This window comes from Saimiri boliviensis, chromosome 2 (assembly GCF_048565385.1).
Source record: "Saimiri boliviensis isolate mSaiBol1 chromosome 2, mSaiBol1.pri, whole genome shotgun sequence".
Taxonomy (NCBI): domain Eukaryota; kingdom Metazoa; phylum Chordata; class Mammalia; order Primates; family Cebidae; genus Saimiri; species Saimiri boliviensis.
In genome coordinates, this window is record NC_133450.1 from 65,052,050 (window position 1) to 65,075,176 (window position 23,127).

Below are 23,127 nucleotides of genomic sequence, written 5' to 3' on the forward strand. Positions count from 1 at the left end.
CCTTGTAAAGAAGGTGACTGCATCCCCTTCCACTATGATTGTAAGTCTCCTGAGGCTTCCTCAGTCATGTGGAATTGTGAGTCAATTAAATCTCTTTCCTTTATAAATTACCCAGGCTCAAGGAGTTCTTTATAGCAGTGTGAAAACAGACTAATACATTGGTTGACTTTAAATATATCAGCCGATTGTAATCTGTCCTCCTATGTAATCTGGCCTTCTATTTCACCAAATTTCAGAAGTTTTCAGTCATTAGTTCTTTAAATATTCTCACTGTTCCTTCTCCCTTTTCTTTCTATAATTCCTGCAATGCATCTGTTTGTTCTCTTGATGGTGTTCCACATGTTTCTTAGGCTCTGTTCACTTTTCTTCAATCTTTTTTTCTGTTTGTTCTTCAGTGTCTTAGTCATTTTTTATTCTGCTGTCACATAACACCAGAAACTGTGTGAGCCAGTTTCTGGTGCTATGTGACATAAAGAAAAGAAATTTATTTCTCACATCCCTGGAGGCTAGGAAGTCCAATATGAAGGTTCTGGCATCTTGCAAGGGCTTTCTTGCCTTATCATCCCATGGTGGAAGGTGAGAGGGTGAGAGAAGGAGGGAAAAGGGGGCTAGATTTCCTCTTTTATAATGAATCGACTCCCAAGATACTGGCATTAATCCACTCACTCTGTCCTCATGGTCTGGTCATCTCTCATTAGGCCGTACCTCCCAACACTGTTGCAATGGGGATTAAGACTTCAGTACATGCTTTTGATGGGACACATTGAAACCACAGCACTTATTCTCAATAATTTCTATTGTCTTGTCTTCAAGTTTGCTGCCTGCTCAAGTTTGCCTTTGAAACCCTCTGGTGAATTTTTCACTTTACTTATAATAGTTTTTCAGCTCTAGAATTTCACCTCTATTTTTTATAGAGACAGGGTCTTACTCTGTCACTGAGGCTTGAACACTGTGGCACTATCACAGCTCACTGTAACCTTGAGCTCCTGGGCTCAAGCGATGCTCCTGCCTCAGCTTCCCAAAGTGTTGCAATTACAGGTGTGAGCCACTGCACCCAGCCCAGGATTTTTTATTGGTTTCATTTTAGGTTTTCTATCTCCTTTTTGACATCCCCATTTTGTGCATATACCATTTTCCTGACTTTCACTACATCTTCCTTTAGTCCCTTGAGCATCTTTAAAATGGTTGTTTCTTGGTCTGGTAGATACGCCATCAGGTCTTTTTCAAGGACAGTTTCAGTTGATATATGTTTTTCCTCTGAATGGGCTGTTCTCTCCACTTTTTTGTATGTGCCTTGTGATTTTTTGTTGCTGTTGTTGAAAAGTGGGCATTTGAATCTAATAATATGATAACTGTAGAAATAGGATTCTCCCTGATCCTCAGGTTTGCTGGTTTTTTGTTTTGTTTTGTTTTGTTTTGTTTTAATTTACTTTTTTAATGTTGTAGGCTGTCTTTGTGCCAAGGATCAGCCTGGGGTATATACTTGAGGTCTTTTTAGGTCGTCTCGGAGTCTGGGCCTTTCCATGGGCATGCGTGGTCAACCATCTGATTTTCCCCATATATGTAGTTGCCTTTGAATGCTCTAGTCTTGAATGTCTGGCTCTCAAAAGGGAAAAAGAGAAAAATCAGGTTGTGGGGGAAGGGCACTGGCCCTTTAAATCCTCTAGGTGTCACTTCTGTTGGTGTATACAGGGTGGCTTGCAACAACGGGGCGAGGTGCAGCAACAATGGCTACTGCCTCTTTGTCTTCACCCCATGATCAGAAGCAGCAGTCCGTGATCAGAACACAGATACCCAATATTTGGAAGACAGGGTGCTCTTTGCCTGCCCAACCTCCGGCAAGCGTCATAATTTGCTTCTCTAGGAATGTGTTCACAGCTTCTACTGTACAAAGAGCTGAAATTAACTGCAAGTTACCATCAAGCTTTCCCCCGGAAATTGCAAGCCTTCAAGAGACCTGGAGTTCCAAAATAGTTATATTGAACAGATTGTGCCAGGACAATAATTGTCTGTGGGGGGAGATAGATTCCTGGTGCTTCATACTCTACCATCTTCCCGGAATTCTGTTTATATCTTTTTAAATAACAGACTTATTGATCTATAACTCATGTACCATAAAATTCAACCCTTTAAAGTATACAATTCAGTGGTTTTTAGTTGTGCAACCATCACCACAATCAATTTCAGAAAATTTTCATTACTCCAGAAAAGCAACCTTTACCCATTAGCAGTCACTTCCCATTTTCTGAACCCCACCCCACTTCTATAGCCCTAAGTCAACCACTAATCTATGTTCTATCTTTATAGAGTTGCCTATTCTAGACATTTTGTGCATTTTGTGTAAATGAAATCATACATTTGACTTTTTGTATCTGGCTTCTTTCACTTAGCACAATGTTTTAAAGGTTCTTACGCATTGAGCATGTGTCATTCCTTTTTGTGGCTGAATTGTATTGTATGGATATACCATTTTGCATATTTTGTTAATCCATCCATCAGTTGGCGGACAGCAGGTTGTTTCTAGTATATGACTATTATTAATAATGCTGCTATGAACATTTGTGTACAAGTTTTTTGGTGAACATAATCCCATCCAAAACATTTTGGGTTTTTATTTTTATTGGATATATACTTAGGAGTGGAATTCAGCTTAGCAGCTTAGCAGCTTCACCTGCATGAGGTTCTAATTTCATCACGTCTTTATCAACACTTTTTGTTATCTGTCCTTTTGATTAAAGCCATCCTACAATGTATGAAATTGTACCTCATTGTGGTATTTATTTTCATTTCCCTAAAGATAAGTGGTATTTAGCAATTTTTCTTGTACTTATTGGCCACTTAGATATCTTCTTTGGAGAAATATCTATTCAGATTCTTTACCACCACCAGCCCCCCGGCTTTTTTTTTTTTTTTTTTTTTGAGATAGAGTCTTACTCTGTTGCCCAGGCTGGAATGCAGTGGTGCAATATTGGCTCACTGCAACCTCCACCTCCCAGGTTCAAGTGATTCTCATGCCTCAGCCTCCCTAGTAGCTGGGATTACAGGTGCCTGCCACCATGCCCGGCTAATTTTTGTATTTTTAGTGACACAGGGTTTCACCATCTTGGGCAGGCTGGTCTTGAACTCCTGACCTTGTGATCCACCCACCTCAGCCTTCCAAAGTGCTGGGATTATAGGTGTGAGCCACCACACCTGGCCTCTTTGCCCATTTCTAACTGTGTTATTTGTCTTTCTATTATTGAGTTGTAGTAGATCTTTATATATCTTACATACAATTCCTTTTACAGATATATGGTTTGTAAATATTTTCTCCAATTTTGTGGGTTTTCTTTCACTTTCTAAGTGATATCCTTTGAAATCAAATGTTTTTCATTTTAAGTCCAGTTCATGTTTTTATTTTATTATTTTTGTACTTTTGGTTTTGTATCTAAGAAACCATTGCCTAATGAAGTTTATGAAGATTTTCTCTTGTGGTTTCTTCTATGAGTTTTATAGTTTTTCCTTTTAAATTTAGGTGTTTGATCCATTTTGAGTTAATTTTTATATATTTTTGTGAGGTCAGCATCCAGCTTCATTCCTTTGTACGTGGATCTCCAGTTGTTTTAGCACCATTTGTTGAAAAGACTGTTCTTTCTCCATTGAACTGTGTTGACATCCCTGTTGAAAATTAGTTGAGCATATATGTAAGTGTTATTTCTGGAACTCTCTGTTCTATTCCACTGGTCTGTATTTCTATTCTTATGCCAGTACCACACTATCTTTATTATTGTAGCTTTGTAGTAAGTTTTGAGTTTTTGGGAAATGTGAGTTTTCCAACTTTGTTCTTTTTCAAGATTGTTTTGGCTTACATTTCCATATAAATTTCAGGATCAGGTTGTAAATAAATGTAAGAAATAATACTTGATAGGGATTGTGTCAAATCTATAGACTGATTTGGGAAGTATTGCTATCTTAACAATATCGGGTCTTCCAATCCATGAACATGGGATGTCTTCTTTGATTTCTTTCAAATATGTTTTGTAGGTTTTTGGCATTCAAGTCTTACATTCCTTTTGTTAAATTTATTCTAAGTGTTCTTTTTTATGTTATTATAAGTGAAACTTTTTTTTCCTCTGGGGTTGGCCATATAACTCCTACCTTAAGGATAAGTGAAACTTTTTAAAAATTTCACTTTCAGATTGCTTATTACTAGGGTATAGAAATACAGTTCATTTTTATATATTAATATTGTATCCTTTAAACCTGCTGAACTCATGTATTAGCTATAATACTGTTTTTGTGGATTCTTTAGGGTTTTTAAAATATAAAAGATCATGGCATTTGCAAATAAAGATAATTTTACTTTTTCCTTTCCAATCTGGATGACTTTGTTTCTTTGTATTGCTTAATTGTGCTGGCTAGTATCTTCGGTACAATGTTAAGTAGAAATGACCAGAGTGGATATCCTTATTTTAGGGGGAAAGCTTTCAGTTTTTCCCCATAAAGATGTTAGCTGTGGCATTTTCATAGATAGCCTTTATCAACTTGAAGAAGTTCTCCTCTCTTTTTAGTTTGTTGAATGTTCTTATCATTATAGGGTGTTAGACATTGTCTAATGCTTTTTAAAATTACATTGTTCATTTAATTTTTGTGCTTTATTTCTAAAATATGGTGTTTTACACCAAATGATTTTCATATATTAAACCAACCTTGCATTCCTGAAATAAATTTTTTTAATATGTTGCTAGGTTCCATGTGGTAATATTTTGTAGGGGATTTTAATACCAAAATTCATAATAGATATTGGCAGTATTCTTGTGATGCCTTTGTTACAGTGGTGTTATAGGATGAGTCGTGAAGTGTTGTCTCCTTTGTTTTTTGGAGGAGTTTGTGAAGGATTGGTGGTAGTTCTTTAAGTATTTGTTAGAGTTCACCAAGGAAGCCATCTGAGCCTGGGCTAATTTAATCTGCAGTTACTCTGTTGTTTTAATAGATTTTAATAGCCTTTACTTGCTCTCCCTGTCCTTCTGTATGGTGTGTTTTCATTGGAGCCCTTAGCCTCTTGATCATGGCAAACAACCCAGTTTCAGGGGTGATGACTTTCAGGGGTAGTCTCTATTCTATTCTACAGCAATACTTTGAGTAGGAGTTCATCTCATGTTATAGAGCAAACCTGATAAGTGTCATAGTTAAGGGAAACAACACTTCCTATATTTGCAATTGATTGACAAAATCAGCCTGGTGAATAAATGCTATTTTTTTCTGCCAGGAAACTGCCAGCTCCTGCCAAGTTTTAAGCAGGAGGAATGACTTAATTAAGTTTTTAAGTAAGAAAGATCTTTCTGGCACAGAGCGGAGAATAGATTAGAAGGAATTAAAGATTCTAGCAAAGGAGACTGGTTAAGGGGGTGAGCTGGCTTTGGGTCCTTTCTCTGTCCTGTATTTCAGTGGGCTGAATTCTGCAGGCTGTTTCCAGGTCCCCAAGTCAGTGGTTTTTGTCTGGGTTTGGTCAAGAAGAGGCACTGGTAGGAAACTGGAAGAGAGAGAGAAGCCATGGAATTTCTTTCTGCCTCCAGCAGCACTTTTGCCAGCAATTATGTCTCTTCAGTTGTCCTAGCTTCTGTCACTTGAAACCTTTCTCTGTAGTTTTAGTGGCCATCAGGGAGCCTCCTCTGGGTTTTGGCTCTCTATGGCCCCAGCTTCTGGGCTCTTAAGACTGTACCTCCTACCCATGTTCTTTCCAGTCCTCGGGATGTTAGTGGCTTCCTGCTATTGCAGAATCCTGGGGTATAAACCATCCTGTTTGGCCTGTAATGACCAGAGTCATTACATTCACTTTCATCTCCTATACAGACAATTCCATACATTCAATTCCCTTTATTTGAAAGAACGAGAGTGTTTTCATTATCCTAACTGGATCCGGACAGATATCAGAGGTATTGCAAAAGCCTAGATTCCAAGTACAAAGGGCTGAATCAAGGTAGGGGCAGGCACGTCAGAATCCAGAGTCATTTGAAAGAGAAGCAGTAGGCCAGAGAGATAGGCTGTGTGTATTGGGAGTTAGTATGGGAAGGTGGTTGAGGGAGGAATCCAGATGTCAGTGAAATTTTTAGCTTAGCTCACTGGGCAGGTAATATGTTGTTAAACCAAGTAAAGATTGCAGGAGTGTAACTGCCCATTGCATTCTTCTTGCCCACTGCTCGGACAAAACCAACTCAATGAGACCATGGCATTGCAATGAAGAATTTAATTGGCTGGGCATGGTGGCTCACACCTGTAACCCCAGCACTTTGGGAGGCCGAGGCAGGCGGATCACCTGAAGTCAGGAGTTCAAGACCAGCCTGATCAAGATGGTGAAACCCTGTCTCAATAATAAAAATAGATAAATAAATAAATAAAAGAAATTAATTTACATGAGGCTGCCTGTGCCACATGAGTGATGGAGTTCTTAATCAAATCAATCCCTGAAAATTCAGGGGCTAGAGTTTTTCAAGGATAGTTTGGCAGGCAAGGGAATGGGTACTGCTGATTGGTTGGGGATGCAATCATAGGGGTGTGGAAAATGGTCCTCATGTGCTGAGTCCACTTCTGGGTGGGGCCACAAAGCACAGCTCAGTGGTGGATCTGGTGGGGCTGTTGGTCATCAGAAATGCAAAAACCTGAAGAGACACCTCAAAAGGCCAATCTTAGGTTCTATAATAGTGATGGTATCTGCAGGAGTAATTGGGGAAGTTGAAAATCTTGTGACCTCTGGAACAATGGCTGAACAATGGCTGGTAATCACTTATACCTTAGCAGAATTCAGGCTCCTCTCATCCTCCTAACCTGGTGGCCTTTTATTAGCTTTACAGAGGCAGTTGAGTTTTCGGGAAGTGCTATTACCATTTAAACTGTAAACTAAATATCTCCCAAAGTTAGCTTGACCTAAGCCCAGGAATACCGTAGTTTGGGGGTTAATGGCAAGATAGGGGTTGGTTAGATCAGATCTCTTCCACTGTCATAATTTTCTCACGGTTACTGTTTTTGCAAAGGTGATTTCAGGAAAAGGAGCCCATATTCCTAGAGGGGTAGAGGGAAGAGACTGGGTTGGCTGAAGATGGTGAAATCTCTTTGTCCACAAGAGGGTGCTATTCTGGGGGAAACACTGAAATTCTATGCTGGTGCTCAGCGTAAGGGTTTCCATGCTCTTGGTTTGTTCGTCAGGATTCAGGAATAGGTCTGTGTATAGGTGCAAGACTTGGTTAAAACCCAGGAGTGGCTGAAGCCCATTTGGAGGGCATGGCTAAAGGTTGGGCCCTGCAGGGCCCCAGCAAATAACAGGATAGCTCCACCTATAAGCAGAATAGGCTAGTGAAGGGGTGGAGGGATGCCAGTGACACAGAGCTTTCCCCTGGGGTGTACAGTGCCTGAAATACACAATCATTTGGACATTTGTGCTAGATTTACATTCTCAGGGTGATGTTAAACTGTGGTGAACAGTGTAAATAGTGGCCTGAGTGTCAGGAGAAGCCAGTGTGAGGTTTAAACGTACCGCGGAGAAACTCATATTGAGATAATCAAGAGGCAGTAATCTCGAAGAAAGAGTCATCTTCTCCCTTTTTGCTTGAATCTTGAGTTCAAGTCCTCCTGCTAACCCTGGCAGGTGTAGGTATGGCGTCCGCTTCTCCAGACTCCAGAGGATATGTCCTAGTGTTGCCAGGTTGGCCACATGTCCTGCTGTGTCCCACCCATCCTCTGCTCCAGGCTGCCTGCCTCCTTGCCCACCTGCCCTCACCCCTGCCAGGCCACCCGCCACCTCTGTTTATCTTCTCCATCCATCTAGGAGTCATCTCCTCTTCCCTGTGCTGAGCGCACCCTTGGTGACACCCGTTGTTCCATACAGACCTCTCCAGCCCCGTCTGTCCACACCAGTCGCTCCATCCTGTGATTCCACCTCTATTTATAGCTAGTACCATCTAATTTGGCATTCAGATTTTAATTATTTCACATCTGCCATTTGCCTCTCTCAAACTAGATTGCATCATTAATTAATTCATTAAATCAGCAGATATGTGAGTGCTTATTCTGGGCCGGGTGTTGCGGCTGTGTCATGCCTGAGCTGCCTGCTTTATCTTCCTGCATTTGCACAGGGACAACAGTGCCTGCTGCAGAGGAGTGCCTGTGACAGGACTATTATTCAACATTTGTCCTGGCACCCAGGGGCTCACTACTGAAGATAAACTCTAGCCGAGTAACACACAAGGTGCCTAAGCAAAAGGGCAACCTTCTCAGTGTATTCTGAGATCCTCTCATTTCAGGTGAAAATAGGTTTTGATTTGGGCCTGATATAAAAACAAGTCATCTTCTGTCGAATGCCTCTTCTGCCTGCACTCACCGACGGGCTGGTTCATCTCAGTTTGTCGACTTTCAAGCTGTTTGGCTCTCAAGGGGCTGCCTCCCACTGCTCATTTCCTCTGACAGCCGGTGGCTCTCTGGGCCTCCTGAATGCAGTTTTCTCCTCTGCAGTGCATGCTGGCCGCTGTAGTTTTTATTCTCAGGGTTTGGTTTGGCTGCTTACTTCTAGGATCTCCTTGGGGCCTAGACTGCTAGAAAGCTAGCGAGGTTGTAAGACATCACCTAGGCCCGACTGGTATTGATATTTTAAAACTCCTGGGACGGTGCTTGCTCCGTCACCACCCATCCCTTGGCTTCCACCGTTTTCAAACCATGTCTGGTGTTCATTTTCTTCTCCCAAATGTTCGTGATGCTTTGGGAATGCAGAAAGCATCCATATTTGGAAAGCTCAGAACTCTCTCGGGGGCGGGAGCAGAGCACAGATTGTTCTGCAGAGGAGAGTCGTGTGTGGCTCAGAGCAGGGCTCTCCGGAGTGGGTCGCAGTGGGGCAAAGGGCAGGAAGGAAGCTGGGGCCGGCCTGGCCGGGCCTCCCTGCGGGGTCCCGACCCCTACCAGGCAGAGACCGGCAGCTGCCCTGCAGGGCCCACCGCAGCCTCTCAAGGCAGGAACGCACGTTTGTTGAGTGCCTACTGTGCGCGCCAGGTTCTGGAACTGTAATAAATTATTAGTAATGATTACAGCATTGAAATAATTCCTTCCAGACACTGTTCTAAGCACTTGTCCCTCAGCTCTCTTTATCCTCACAATAACCGTAGAGCTAGAGACAGGAATAGAGCCCCTATTTGAGAGGGGGAGTGGGGGTGCCTGCTTCCTGGACTGGGGCTGGCAGGTCGTTTGGGGAGGGGCTCCCAGGTGCAGATTCTGCCAAGTCCGGACTGAAGGAGGACACGTCCATCCTGGCGTGCTGGGAGGTGCCTTAGTTTGCGTTTAGCGGCCTGTGAACGAGTCTTGGGACCTCTAAAAGCTGACTCGGGGCCACCTCAGCGAGGACTCGCTACTCACTGCCGCCCAAGGTCGTCCCGCAGCGCCTCGGCAGCCGCCGCCAGGGGTCGCGTGAGCCGCGTCCTAGCGGAGTTGCGCCCCACGGCCGCGCATGCGCAGCGCTGTTACGGGCGTCCTCGGCCGGGTCGGCTTTGGGACCGCACCCCTCCCCCCCTCCTCTTCCGCCTCGCGCTCTCGCCCCTCCCCTCCACTCCTGCTGCTCGCCCCATCCCGCCCCGCCCCTCGCCCCGCCCCGCCATCCTGGAGCCCCTGACACGCATCCCGTGCCGGTGTCGCCGCAGGACGGCGGGACTGGTTCCTGCCGAGGCCTCCGGGACAGTGGCCCCCCCAGGGCCGGCTGACCTTTTGCAGCCCCTGAACTCGGGTTGATTCCACGATTCAACCCGAGTTCGGGGATGGAAAAGAAAGGCAACTTGCCAACCTTCTTGATTAACCTCGCATTAGAGAACCTCCTTAGGGAGTCACCATGCCGAGCTCTCTGGGAGGCGTTCACGACTCACGGGCCCTGGCTGTTCCCAGGCAGCAGCTGAGCCTTCGCCTGTGTGCCCCTTTATCGTTTTCTGGGACCACGTATATAGCGATTCTCATAGGAGCTGACAGCGTTTAATACGTTAAACATTAAATGCATGGGGTATTTACACAAAGAAAGGATCCTGCTTTAGCAGGAATTGAAGTACGTCCTATTTTTCATGGACCAAAAGTCCCTGGTAATAAGGACTATAGAAGCCCAAGGAGGATTTTCCTCAAGTGTTTCTTGATAGATTCGTGTCTTAAAGTGAGATCTAATCCCAGCCTTTATGAATTGGATATTTGCTAATCACCATGATCTTCTAGGTGTCATCCTAGAGCTGAAGGACAGACTAGTGACCAGGGACATTTTCTGCTTTTTCCATGGCAGAAAGTCTCCAGTCTGTTGGGAGCTGCGGCCACTGCTACAGACCTGCTGTGGTAGTAAGCTCACTGGATCAGGCTTTGCCCATGTGACCTTGGGCAAATCATCTCTGAGCTTGAATCTCTTCATTTGCAAAGAGAGGACAGGAGAGAAGATAGAGCTCCATCTTTTTTCCTTGAGAATCGGCTTTTGTTTTCTTTCTTTAGAGACAGGGTCCTGCTCTGCCACTCAGGCTGGAGTGCAGTAGTGCCATTACAGCTCACTGCAGCCTCAAACTCCTGGGCTGAAATGATCCTTCCACCTTGTCCTTCCAAAGTGCTGGGAGTACAGGTGTGAGCCACCACGTCAGGCCTGCTTTTCATTTCTGGAAACTTTGCTATTGCTTCAGGTGCAGTAAAAAAAAGTAGTTTTATAGAAAAGTCCATGAGTGGAGGGAATAGGGTGGTTAGCGGAGCTTTCCAGAGTGCTTTCTTTTGGCTCCATGGGAAACCCAGAATGTGGGTGCAGGGGTTGTGAGAGGGCGCGGTAGGACCATGGCCTGATGGAGATCCACCATGTAAGCCTTCTGCTAGCTGTTTATCTCTAACTCCAGAATCTCTTCAGCGTCTTCCCATTCTGGATTCTGCTCATGGTGGGAGGCTAGATGGGTGTGTTGCATGTGGCGGCTCATCTCAGGTTGCTGGTTAAAGCTTCCTGTTTATATTTAGATAGTGTAAGAAGAGTAAGAACTGTTTTATTGCCACTGACCCATATTCATATTTAATGTTGCTTGTGTTAATCAGCTCCTCACTGGTTCTCTTTTTGGAAGGAGGCAGAGACTCAGAGGGTCCAGAGAAAGCTCAGAGGGCTGGAGCGTTAGTTCAGGTTGGCTGAGGTGCTTGTTCTTAATTTCTTCTGTGACAGATGTCTGTTTCAGTCACTGCATTTTTAACATTGTTTTGAAAACATCTTTCTCGGCTGGGTGCGGTGGCTCATGCCTGTCATCCCAGCACTTTGGGCAGCCGAGGTGGGTGGCTCACCTGAGGTTAGGAGTTCGAGACCAGCCTGGCCAATGTGGTGAGACCTTGTCTTTACTAAAAATACAAAAATTAGCTGGGCGTGATAGCAGGTGCCTGTAATCCCAGCTACTCGGATGCTGAGGTGGAAGAATCTCTTGAACCTGGGAAGTGAAGGTTGAAGTGAGCTGAGATCGCACCATTACACTCTAGCCTGGGTGATAAGAGGAAAACTCTGTCTTAAAAAAAAGAAAAGAAAACATCTTTCTCTTCCACTAGAGGTGAAATTTCTCAAGGGCAGAGTCCTGTTCTGTGAAGGCCACCCCTAGCCCAGAGTGCTGCCCGCTATTGGTGCCTGGTGAGGATTAGTATAATGGAACAAGCATGGGACTCCTGTTCACTGGCCCTCTTGCTCCTTGCTATAGTTGGGGACTCCAGAAGCTACATTTACTCATCACTGGTGTGATGAGTCCTGTCTTAGGAAGGAAACTAAAACCATGACCAAAATTACATGGCATTATGTGTTATCAAGGTTGTGGGTCTGTGCCAAAATGTGAACTGTGTTTGATTTTGAATGGTGGGAATATGGGTGGTTGTTATTGTCTTCTTGATGCTTTTCTGCATTTTTCAGCTATCCCTCAAAAAAACTGGGGATTATCGTTGTCCCAGGAAAGGCATATATTGATAAGAGTACTTATTGAGTATTTACTGTATGCCAGACACTGGGCCAAGCCTTCTAATAGTCAGTTGAAACAAGTGCTGTTTTGCTTATTTGATGAGGAACAGAGGCTCTGTGGTGTTAAGTAGCTTGCTGCAAATAACAGAGCTGCTAAATGGAGAAGCAAGGGTTTAAATCCAGGTCTGTCAGAAGCCAAAACTTGACTTTTCTTTTCTTTTTTTTTTTTCTTTTCTTTTCCTTTCCTTTCTTTTTTCTTTTCTTTTTTAATTTCTTTCCTTCCTTCTTTCTTTCTTTCTTTCTTCTTTCTTTCTTTCTCTTTCCTTCTCTTTCCCTCCCTTCCCTTCCCCTCCCCTCCCCTCCCCTCCCTTTCCTTCCCCTCCCTTCTCTTTCTGTTCTTTCTCAGGGTCTTGCTCTTTGGCCCAGGCTGGGTGCAGTGGCATGATCATGGCTCACTATAATCTTGAACTCCTGGGCTCAAGTGAGCCTCCTGTCTCAGACTCTGGAGTAGCTGGGACTACATGCATACACCACCATGCCCAGCTAATTAAAAAAAAAAATTTTTTTTTAGAGATGAGGTCTCACTATATTGCCCAGGTGGTCTCAAACTCCTGGCCTCAAATAATCCTCCTGCCTTGGCCTCCCGGAGCACTTGAATTACAGGCATAAGCCACTGTGCCCAGCTCTGCATTTTCACTCTTTAATATTTGGCCCAGCAGTTCCGTATTTACATAGTAGAGGTAATTTTTAGAAGAAAGACGAAAAATAATGTAACAAGACAGGTTACCACATGTCTAATTCTGTCCCTAGGTATATATCTAAGAGAATGGGAAATGTGTGCCCACACAAGAGCCAGTACATAAATGCTCATAGCAGCATTCTTCATATAGCCCCAAAGTGGGACAACCCAATTGCTCATCAACTGATGAATGCATAAATAAAACCATTCAATGGTATATCCGTTGAGCGGAATATTATTTGGCAATAAAAAGGAATGAAGTTTTTGAGTTAGATAGTCATGGTTGTTTAATATTGTGAAGGTGCTAAATGCTACTGAATTAATCATTTTTATTGAATTAATCATTTTAAAATGATTAATTTTATGTTATGTAAATTTCACCTCAATTGAAAAAAAAGAAGTTCTGATGTCTGTTATAATAGCTATGAATATTGAAAACATTATGCTAAGTCAAAAAAACCACATACAAAAGATCATAACACACAATATGATTCCATTTATATGAACCATCCAGAGGAGGGAAATATGTAGAAATAGAAAGCAGATTAGTGGTTCCCAGGGGCTGGGAGGAGGGTAGAATAGGGAAGAACTGCTGATAGAGGTGGGATTTTTCAGGGGGTGATGAAAATGTTCTGGAATTAGCTAGTGGCAACTATGTGAATATACTAAAACTATAGAAGTATACACTTTTAATGGGTGGATTTTATGGTATGTGAATAATATCTCAATTAAGCTGTTATTTAATATATACAAAAGTCATATAATAAACAAAATTCTGCTTGGAGACCTTCCAGCCTACTGTTACCTAAATCTAATAGTGAGAGAATTAATAATCAGAGTTACTATTTTCTGAGTGTCTGCTATGTGGCAGGCACTGTTCTAAGCACCTAGCATTTTTGCATATAAAGTCAGCTGTGGATTAGAAAGCAAGGAGTCTGGCTTCAGATCTCACAGTCTTAGCCACTGTTTGTACTGCTTTACATATGAAGACAGATACATCAAAGAGATGAGAGTGTGAGGTAGAGACTGCGAATGAGAACTCAGGGGTTAGGCTGTCTGGGTTCCAGTTGTGTACTCTTGGGTGAGTCACTTGACAGATTAGAGTCCTAATTTCTTTATCTCTGATGGGGAGATGATAGAAATCCCCCCTCATAGGGTTCTCACGTAGGGTTCTCTCATAGAATTTATAGATGAATTATCGCAAACTCTGAGAACAGTATCTGGAATGTAACTAGCACCCAATACATGTTATCATTATTACTATTATATGGTTACTAAATAGAGACTAAAAGAGCATACATGCAAGTTGCAGCCTCTCATTTAATGAGCATTTCAGGTTGAGCTAGCATTTCATTTGCTCACAGAACTGTGGAGCCAGAAGGGACATTGAAAGACCATCTGCTCTAGCAAGGGAATGTCTAATCCAAGGCTGGCGTCCTCTTTGTTTATGAGGGGTGTGTGTGTGTGTGTGTGTGTGTGTGTGTGTGTGTGTGTGTGTGTACCTGTGTGCACACCTCCTAAGAAGGATATGCTGACTCTGGCAGGAAAACAGCAGTTCAGGAAAGTACCCAGAAGAGACCAATTGTGGCTCCCAGCCAAGAGACCTCCAGAAATCACAGATGCTCTGGATTGACAGGGACCTCACAGGATATGCGGGCCAGCGTCCCTGTCCTTCTGCTTCCCCCCAGCATTTGATGGTTTCTATTGACATCTTCTCCTCCCCTGTATACCCCTGCACAGGGCCTTGTCCTCCTATTGAGCTGAGTCTCTTTGACACCTGTGGGAGCCCAGCCTTTCTAGAGGGGAGAACACAAGACCAGCAATCTGGGGCTGCCTTCGCTGGGGCTTGGCTTTGTGTATCTTGAATCTCTTTTCCTGAGTTTCTTTCCAGCCTTGGAAATGAGACCCTTGGACATTGTTTTATCGCCTTTGAAGTTCCATCATGGGACTGGGTTATCAGAAACTTGCTATCATAATAAAGGCTTTCTGGTACTTCCAGCTTTAAACACCCCTGTGGGTCATGTTACAGCAAAGCATCAGGGTGTACCTGTCCCAGGCCTGGCTTCCAGAGATGTGGTTAAGATAAATGAGGAAGGAATGCCTTGAGTTGTAGTACATAGTTCAGGTCATTCTATTTAGTAGTCTTTTCTAACATTGCATAACTTTATAAGAGGTTAACTTCCTGTCCATTTCAATGCAATTCAAAAAAATCAAAATATTTGTTTTGGCTGTTAGTCTCTTAGAGTTGTACAGCTCAAGGCAGTATCTCAGTAGTTCAACCCTTAATGACACAGGCAAGGAACAGGAGGCCCAGTGATCTGGGGAATTGCGTAGGCTGCTGCATCTCGGTAGGAAAGCAAACCACCCTGAAGTTCTAGACTTTGATTTCTTGCCTTTTCAATTTGAAACGCATTTTTGTAGTCATTGCTGTTATCAGACACTGAATGGGCTGCTGTCAGCAGCTCAGTGAGACAGGAGGTTGTGAGCAGCGCTTAGTAGTCAGACAGACCAGGGGTCGGAACCTGGCTTTATCATTTACTAGCTGTGGGGCCCTTAGTTCAGTCTTATCTGTAAGGCACTGTTAACGCCTTCCTCTCAGGGTGGCTGTGGGAAGTAGAAATAGTGCCTGTCATATCCCAGGCGTAGTGCTGGGTGCTGAGTAGGCTTTGATAAATCAACCTTTATTAAAATTGAAACTGAAGTCTTGCATACCCAGATAAGGCTGCTAGCTGAGGGATCTCAAATTTAGGTAGACCGGAAAGAATTTGGGGTGCTAACCCCTCAGTAATCACTGGATTTTCAGGCAATGAGCTGTGTAGCTCTCTACGTCCTCAGCCAGTCTCCCAGAGAATCACAGGCCTTGGGGAGAGAACATAGCATTGAACCTGAATCTTTCTTTTTTTAAATTAAATTTTTTGTAGAGATGGCATCTCCTGGGCTCAAGCAATCCTCTCAACTTGACCTCCCAAAGTGCTGGGGTTACAGGCATGAGCCACTGCGCCTGGCCCTTCATCTTGATGTGGAAGGAAACAAGGAGTGGAGAGTCCGGTGTGTTTACACCTAAATAGAACAGTTCAGAGGCTGGGCATGTTTGAGCTTTTAAAAGTACAGAGGGTCCTCAGCCTGCCTCTCAGCTAGCTGCCCAGCACTCCTCCCAGTGTGATGTCCCATTGGTCTCCTGGCCTCGATAGAGTGCCTTTGCTTTTCACACTCCACCCTGTGCACTCAGCAGTCCCTGTTGCCTCTCTAGGACATTACCCAGGGCAGGAAACATTGGCCTCAGTGAATGGGCTTCCTCATAAGGGGCTTCTACTTCTGACTCCTGCATAGACCTTGGGCAAGTCACTTAACTTTTCTGAGACTCTCATTCTTTTCCCATGAGATAGAAAAGAGAATAGTACATGTTGAACAGGACCAAACAGGCGAATGCACATGGAAGGGGTTTGAAAGCAAGTGTAATTATAATTTTGTCATTAATATATTTAAAATGTGTTACTTAGGCTGGGGCCAGTGGCTCATGTCTATAAGCCCAACTCTTTGGGAGGCTGAGGCAGGACGATCCCTTGAGACCAGGAATTTGAGACCAGCTTGGACAGCATAGCGAGTAGTGAGATGCGGTCTCTACAAAAAAAAAAAAAAAAAAAAAAGAAAAGAAAAGAAAGAAAGAAATTAGCAAGATGTGGTGGCATGCACCTATAGTCCCAGCTACTCAGGAGGCTGAGGCAGGAGGATTGCTTTGAGCCCAGGAGTTCAAGACTGCAGTGAGCTGTGATTATACCGCTGTACTCCAGACTGAGTGACAGAGTAAAACCTTATCTCTTCAAAATGAAGTAAATGTGTTACACTTCTTAGAAAGGGCATTTCAGAAGTGAGTCTATCTGTGGGGACTCTCTTGTGTGGCAGGCAGATAAATTTTGGGTTGTGTGGTGATTTAGCATTCTTTAAATCACCCAATCTGGGTAGCCACTTTTAGCACCCATGCTTTAGAGCTGGCTGCAGTTGGTGAGAAAGTATTGAATTTCCAACCTTTTTGTACGTAGCTTTAACTTTGGAGATACAGATCTTACTGAGATGTTTACTAGGCATTGCTGTCATACCATTATTTATCAAGTCTGCTTTTCACTTATTTTTGTCATGCTGTCTCTGGAAAAAGGAAAATAACTAAAAACATTGTTGATGGTAGCTTTCCAACTTGACAGTACATCATCTGACATTTTAATGGGGACCAATTTTGTCCATGACCTCAGGACTCTGATTCTCAGTGTTGATATGATCCTGGACACTTGAAAATTTATAGACTAGTCCGAGGGCCTGTAAACAGCTTCTGACAGAGAACTAAATTTTCTGGAACAGCATAGGCACAAATTCACTGTGATAAATCAAGACTCTGCCACTGCTCTGAGATGTGGCCAGTGGAATAAATGCCATAGCATTTGGAAGAGTGAAAGGAACAATATTTAATTAATTTAATACCTTAAAGGGCCGCCTGCCCAAGAATGGACTTGTTGCTAGGAATCAATTTGCCAGCTCACACTTTGGGTGTCCACACACCTGCCTAATTAGAACATGAACCCACAGGAAACACTAGTTTCTCCTCACTGTGGAGGATTAAGTTGTGTAGCTGGTTTGAATCTTCTTACTGACCATGCATGACTATGGATTGCTGCCCTAGATGATTGGTTTTCAAGTATTTTAGAACACAATAAAGTATAGATGATAGCAAAATTATGTTGAACTGGGTTTGGCATGAGTTTGATTCACGGGGCTTGGCAGATCTCTGAGAGCCTTGGTCATTTTCATGAGCATTAGTGATCAGAGTCCAGCCTGAAGCAGTACAAATCGCCTAAAAGTACACCCAATTTTTCCTGACCCTTTGACATACTCTGGGAAATTAGTTTTTTAAATATTAAATCCCTGTTAACAACTTGCACAGTATTCTTGCTTTTCATATAAGCAGAAGGCAGGCTATGAAAGAGTCTACCTCTTTTCATCATTTTTGGTGGTTTTAATTTTGCACAAGTGAGCACTTAAAGCATATTTGGAAAGGTAACACTTCCAAATCTGCAATTTGCTTTTGAGTAGCTCTGGAGCTATTCTGGCAAATGGTAAATTTGTTCATTTTATTGATATTCTCTTCCAATGAAAATGTCAAGAGGTTATAACAGTTCACACAAGAGAAAGGCTACTTATTGATTATTTTCAATTGCATAAACAACATTGGTGCTAAATGGAAAGATAATGAATATTGAGCACCTATTCAAAGTCATTAGAACTGTATTCCTTATTTCAGAAAGTTCAGTAGAGACGTGGATGATACAAATAGACCTACATCAAATTTCTAGAGATGAAAACTACCATGTCTGATATGAAAAGTACACTGGATGTGATTAATGACAGATTAGACATTAGGCAAAATAAAAGATTAATGAACTTGAAGACATAGCAATAGAAATTACCCAAAATAAAAGAAAGAAAAATTATTACTATTTTTAAGTGGAAAGACCATAAGTGATCTGTAGGACAACTTCACATGGCCTAATCTATGTGTAAAGTTCCCTAAGGAAGGAGGAGGATGACATAAACATTAAGAAAAAAATGGCTAGATGTTTTTCAAATTTTACGGAAACTGTAACCCTTAGTTCCAGGAAGTTCAGCAAAGCCCAAGCACTTCATAATCTAAATTGCTCACAACCAAGGGTAAGGATAAAATCTTAAAAGCAGCCAGTGAAAAAGACATATTACATATAAATGAACAAAAATAAGGGTGGTAGCAGAATTGTTGTCAGAAACCATGCAAGTGAGAATATAGTGGAGCAAGACCTTTGAGAGTAATGGAAGGGTAAAAAAGCAAACTGTCAACCCTGAATTCCATACTCCATGGAAATCTCGCTCTAAAATTAGAGCTAAATTCGCATTTTCCAGGCAGATAGTAGCTGAAAGAAACCAGTAAGAGCAGAACTGTACCACAAGAAATGTTCATACCAGAAGGATATATGAATTTACACAAAAGAACAGAGAGTTGGAAATCATAATTTGATGAATATACAAGAGTTTTTCCTTATGATCTAAATGTTTCAAAAAACAATTGACTAAACAAAAATAATACACATAAGGTGAGTTGGTTTTATTTATTTTTTTAAATGGAGTCTTGCTTTGTTTCTAGGCTGGAGTGCAGTGGCATGATCTCGGCTCACTGCAGCCTCCGCCTCCTGTGTTCAAGCAGTTCCCCTGTCTCAACCTCCTGAGTAGATGAGACTACAGGCATGCACCACCACGCACAGCTAATTTTTGTATTTTTAGTAGAGATGGGGTTTCACTATGTTGGCCAGGATGGTCTCGAATTCCTGACCTCAGATGATCTGCCCGCCTCAGCCTCCCAAAGTGCTGGGATTACAGGTGTAAGCCACTGCGCCTTGCCAGGGTGAGGTTTTTAACCTGTGTAAAAAGTAAAATGTACATAAGCTAATAAAGGCTGGGAGGGGAGAAACTGAGGTATGCAAAAGTCTTAACATTATATGTGAAGTAGTATAATATCATTCAAAGTAGGGGCCAGGCATGGTGGCTCAAGCCTGTAATCCCAGCACTTTGGGAGACTGATGTGGGTGGATCACTTGAGGTCAAGAGTTCGAGGCCAGCCTGGCCAACGTGGTGAAACCCTGTCTCTACTAAAAATAAAAAAAATAAAAAAAATAGCCAGGCGTGGTGGTGCATGCCTGTAGTTTCAGCTACTGGGAGGCTGAGGTATGAGAATCACTTGAACCTAGGAGGTAGAGGTTGTAGTAAGCCAAGATTGCACCACTGCACTCCAGCCTGGGCAACAGAGTGAGACTCCATCTCAAACTAACAAAACAAAACAAAGTAGACTATGCCAAATTAAACCCTAAAGTAATCACTGACATGGAAAATAACAATTTTAGTGAATAAGCCAATAAATAAAATAAAATTTAAAGATACTCAAATAGATAGAAAAAGAGGAAAAAAAGAACAGATGGGACAAATAAAAAACAAATAGCAAAGTGGTAGATTTAAACCTATCTGTTTAAAAAATTGCACTAAGTATAAATCATTTAAACACCCTATATAAAAGGTAGCTGTTGTCAGATTGGAAAATAAGCAAAACTCAGTTCTGTTGTCTATAAGAAATGCACTTTAAATACCAAGACACAATAGATTAAAAGTAAAGGGATGAAAAAATTTACCATGCTAACACTAATCAAATGAAGGCTGTAGTATCTATATTAATATCAGACAAAGTAGGTTTTAGAGCAAAGATGCCAATCCATCAAAAGAATATAATAATTCTGAAAGTTTATGATCTTAATAAGAGAGCTCTAAAATACATGAAACAAAAACTGATAGAACTTCAAGAAGAAATAGGCAAATGCACAGTTACGCTTGGGGATTTATATCCATGTTTCAATAAATGATAAAGCAAGTAGACAGATGGTTGGTAAGGATATAGATGCCTTGGGACAACACAATATACCAGCTTGACCTAATCGACATTGATATGACATTCCACCACCAACAGCAGAATCACAGTCTTTTCAAATGTAACATTTATCAAGATTGACCATATGCTGGTTCAGAAAAAGAGTTTTAACAAAATTAGGAGACTTCAAGTATGTTCTCTGTTCTCCGAACTGTGTCAGAGGTCCTCAAGACTACTGTCAGGCATTGATGTGCTGGAAAGACTCCCACAGCTCAGAAGAGCTGCTAAACTCATGGTTACAGTTTATTACAGCAAATGGATACAGATTAAAAGCAGTGAAAGCAAAAAGGCACGTAGGGCAGAATTCAGGAGAGACCAGGCTCAAGCTTCCAGTTTTCTTCTCCCAGTGGAGTCCCATAGACAGTGCTTAATTCTCCCAGCAATGGAGTGTGACAGCGCTTTCGAAATACTGTCAATCAAGGACGATCACTTGAGCTACCTCGGTGCCCAGGGATTTTATTAGGGGCCAGTCACATAGGCATGGAACACCCATGTTACTGACCTTAGTCACTCTCCAGCCCCTCCAGAGATCAGGCTGATAAGCATGGCCCTAGTTCTCTGACGTCAATAACATTGTTAGCATAAACTATCTGGTATGGCCCAAGGCCTCAAATAAACAAAGACAGGTAGGATATTCCAAGGGCTTAGAGTTTATCTCCCAGGAACTGGTAAGGGCCAGTTCTTCCTCTGGAATGTACAGGGTTTGAACATCTCAAGGCCCTAAGTCAGCCCTTTACCGCACAGATCATGATGGAATTAATTTAGAAATCAGTAACAGAAAGATCTTTGGAAAACTCCCAAATATTTGGAAACTAAATAACACACTTCTAAAGAAGAAATCAAAAGGTAAGTTAGAAAATATTATGAACTGAATGAACATTAAAAAAACAACATATGAAAATTTGTAGGATGCTGCTAAAGCAGTCCTTAGGGAGAAATTTCTAACACCTAAATACCTATGTTAGGAAAGAAAAAGGTCCAAAATTAATAATTTCTACCTCCAGAAACTATAATAGGAAGTGCAAATAAAACCCAATGTATTCAGAAGAAAGGACATAATAAAGATCAGAGTGGAAATGAATTAAACAAAACAGAAGAATGATAGAGAAAAATCAGTGAAACCAAAGTCAGTGACATTGAGAAATCTTAATTGAGAATTTCAGTAAAATTGGTAAATCTCTGATATCAGGAAGAAAAGACAGAAATTACCAATATTAGGAATGAGAGAGGTGCCATCTGCTAGAGATTCTACAGGTACCAAAGGATTATGGAAAATTATGAACAGTTCTATACCAATATATCTGACAACTCAAAAGACATGGACAAACTATTTGGAAGATATAAACTACTAAAGCTCACTCAAGAAGAAAGAGATCATCTGAATGACCCTATATCAAAGAACTAGAATTTTTAATTAAAAAGCTGCTCACAAAGAAAACTCCAGGTCCAGATGGCTTTACTGGTGAATTCTATCAAACGTTTAAGGACAAAATAATATCAATTCTACACCAACATTCTCAGAAAATTGAAGGAGAGGGAATATTTCTCAAGTAATTTTATGAGGTTAGTATTTACCTGATATCAAAACCAGGTATGGAGGCACTTCAAGGAAACTTCAAGCAAATACTTCTTAGAAACATAGTATGACAAAATTTGAGGCTGGGTGTGGTGGCTCATGCCTGTAATCCCAGCACTTTGGGATGCTGAGTCGGGTGGATCACCTGAGGTCAGGAGTTTGAAACCAGCCTGCCCAGCCAACATGGTGAAACCCTATCTCTACTAAAAATACAAAAAAAAAAAAAAAAAAAAAAAAAATTGGCTGGGTGTGGTATCACGTGCCCGTAGTCACAGCTACTTGGGAGGCTGAGACAGGAGTACTGCTTGAACTCAGGAGGCAGAGGTTGCAGTGAGCTGAGGTCGTGCTGCTGCACTCCAGCCTGGGCGACACTTTGTCTCCAAAAAAAAAAAATAAATAAATAAATTGAAGCCAAATTTTAGCAAATCAAATCCAAAAATATAAAAAAGGATAATTCATCTGGCCAAGTGGTGTTTTTGCCAGGAAGGGAAGGTTGGTTTAACATTTGAAGATCAGTCTATGTAACTTATCACATTTAAAAACTAGAAGTGAAAAAGCTATATGATTATCTCAATGAACATGGAGAAAGGATTTGAGCAAATCCAACATTGATAGAAACTCTCAGCAAAATTGGTGTAGAAGGAACCTTCCTCAACTTGGTAAAGGGCATCTAAGAAAAACTTATAATGTCAAACTTAATGCTTTCTGGCTAAATGCTTTCTCCCTCAGATCAGGAATAAGATCAGGATATTTATTCTCACCACTTCTTTTTTTTTTTTTTTTTTTTGGAGACAAGGTCTCTCTCTGTTGCCCAGGCTGGAGTGCAGTGGTGTGATCATGGCTCACTGTAGCCTCAAACTCCTGGGCTCAAGTGATCATCCTGCCTCAGCCTCCCAAGTAGCTGGGATTACAGGTGTGTGCCACCACAACTGGGCTTGCTCTCACCACTTCTGTTCAGCATAGCGCTGGAGATTCCTGCCAGTGCAACAAGGCAATCAATAGAAATAAAAGGCATCCAGATTGGAAAGGAGGAAGTAAACTGCAAACAACATGATACTCTAGGACCATCTTCTGAAGCAATATTTAAAAATGGAGACTTATGAAAAACAACTCACTCAGTTTTTGTGTGTGTGATTTTTTTTTTTTTTTTTTAAGGACTTTGTTTGGAGAAGCTGCCTATTTCTTCTTCTACCAGTAATCTCCATGCGGACCGGGAACAGGATGTCATCACCTGTTATGAGAAAGCAGGGGACATCGCACTCCTGTATCTCCAAGAGATAGAAAGGGTAAGTGAGGACCATGTGTTTGTTCCTCATAACTTTTTCCCCCAAATCAGATGGTGGACATCTGTAATCAATCTCTAGGAAGCTTTCAGCTTGTCT

At 42.0% G+C, this 23,127-nt stretch overlaps 1 protein-coding gene across 6 annotated transcripts in view; it reads left to right on the forward strand.

Moving 5' to 3' along the window:
• The window catches only part of TTC7B (tetratricopeptide repeat domain 7B), a 269,079-nt gene that overhangs the window by 44,957 nt on the left and 200,995 nt on the right, over window positions 1-23,127 (forward strand). For all 6 annotated transcript variants that reach the window (XM_039469191.2, XM_039469195.2, XM_039469190.2 and 3 more), the window contains exon 4: window positions 22,901-23,031. In XM_039469191.2, the coding sequence (XP_039325125.1) occupies window positions 22,901-23,031 (131 nt within the window). The remainder of the gene's footprint in view (window positions 1-22,900; window positions 23,032-23,127) is intronic.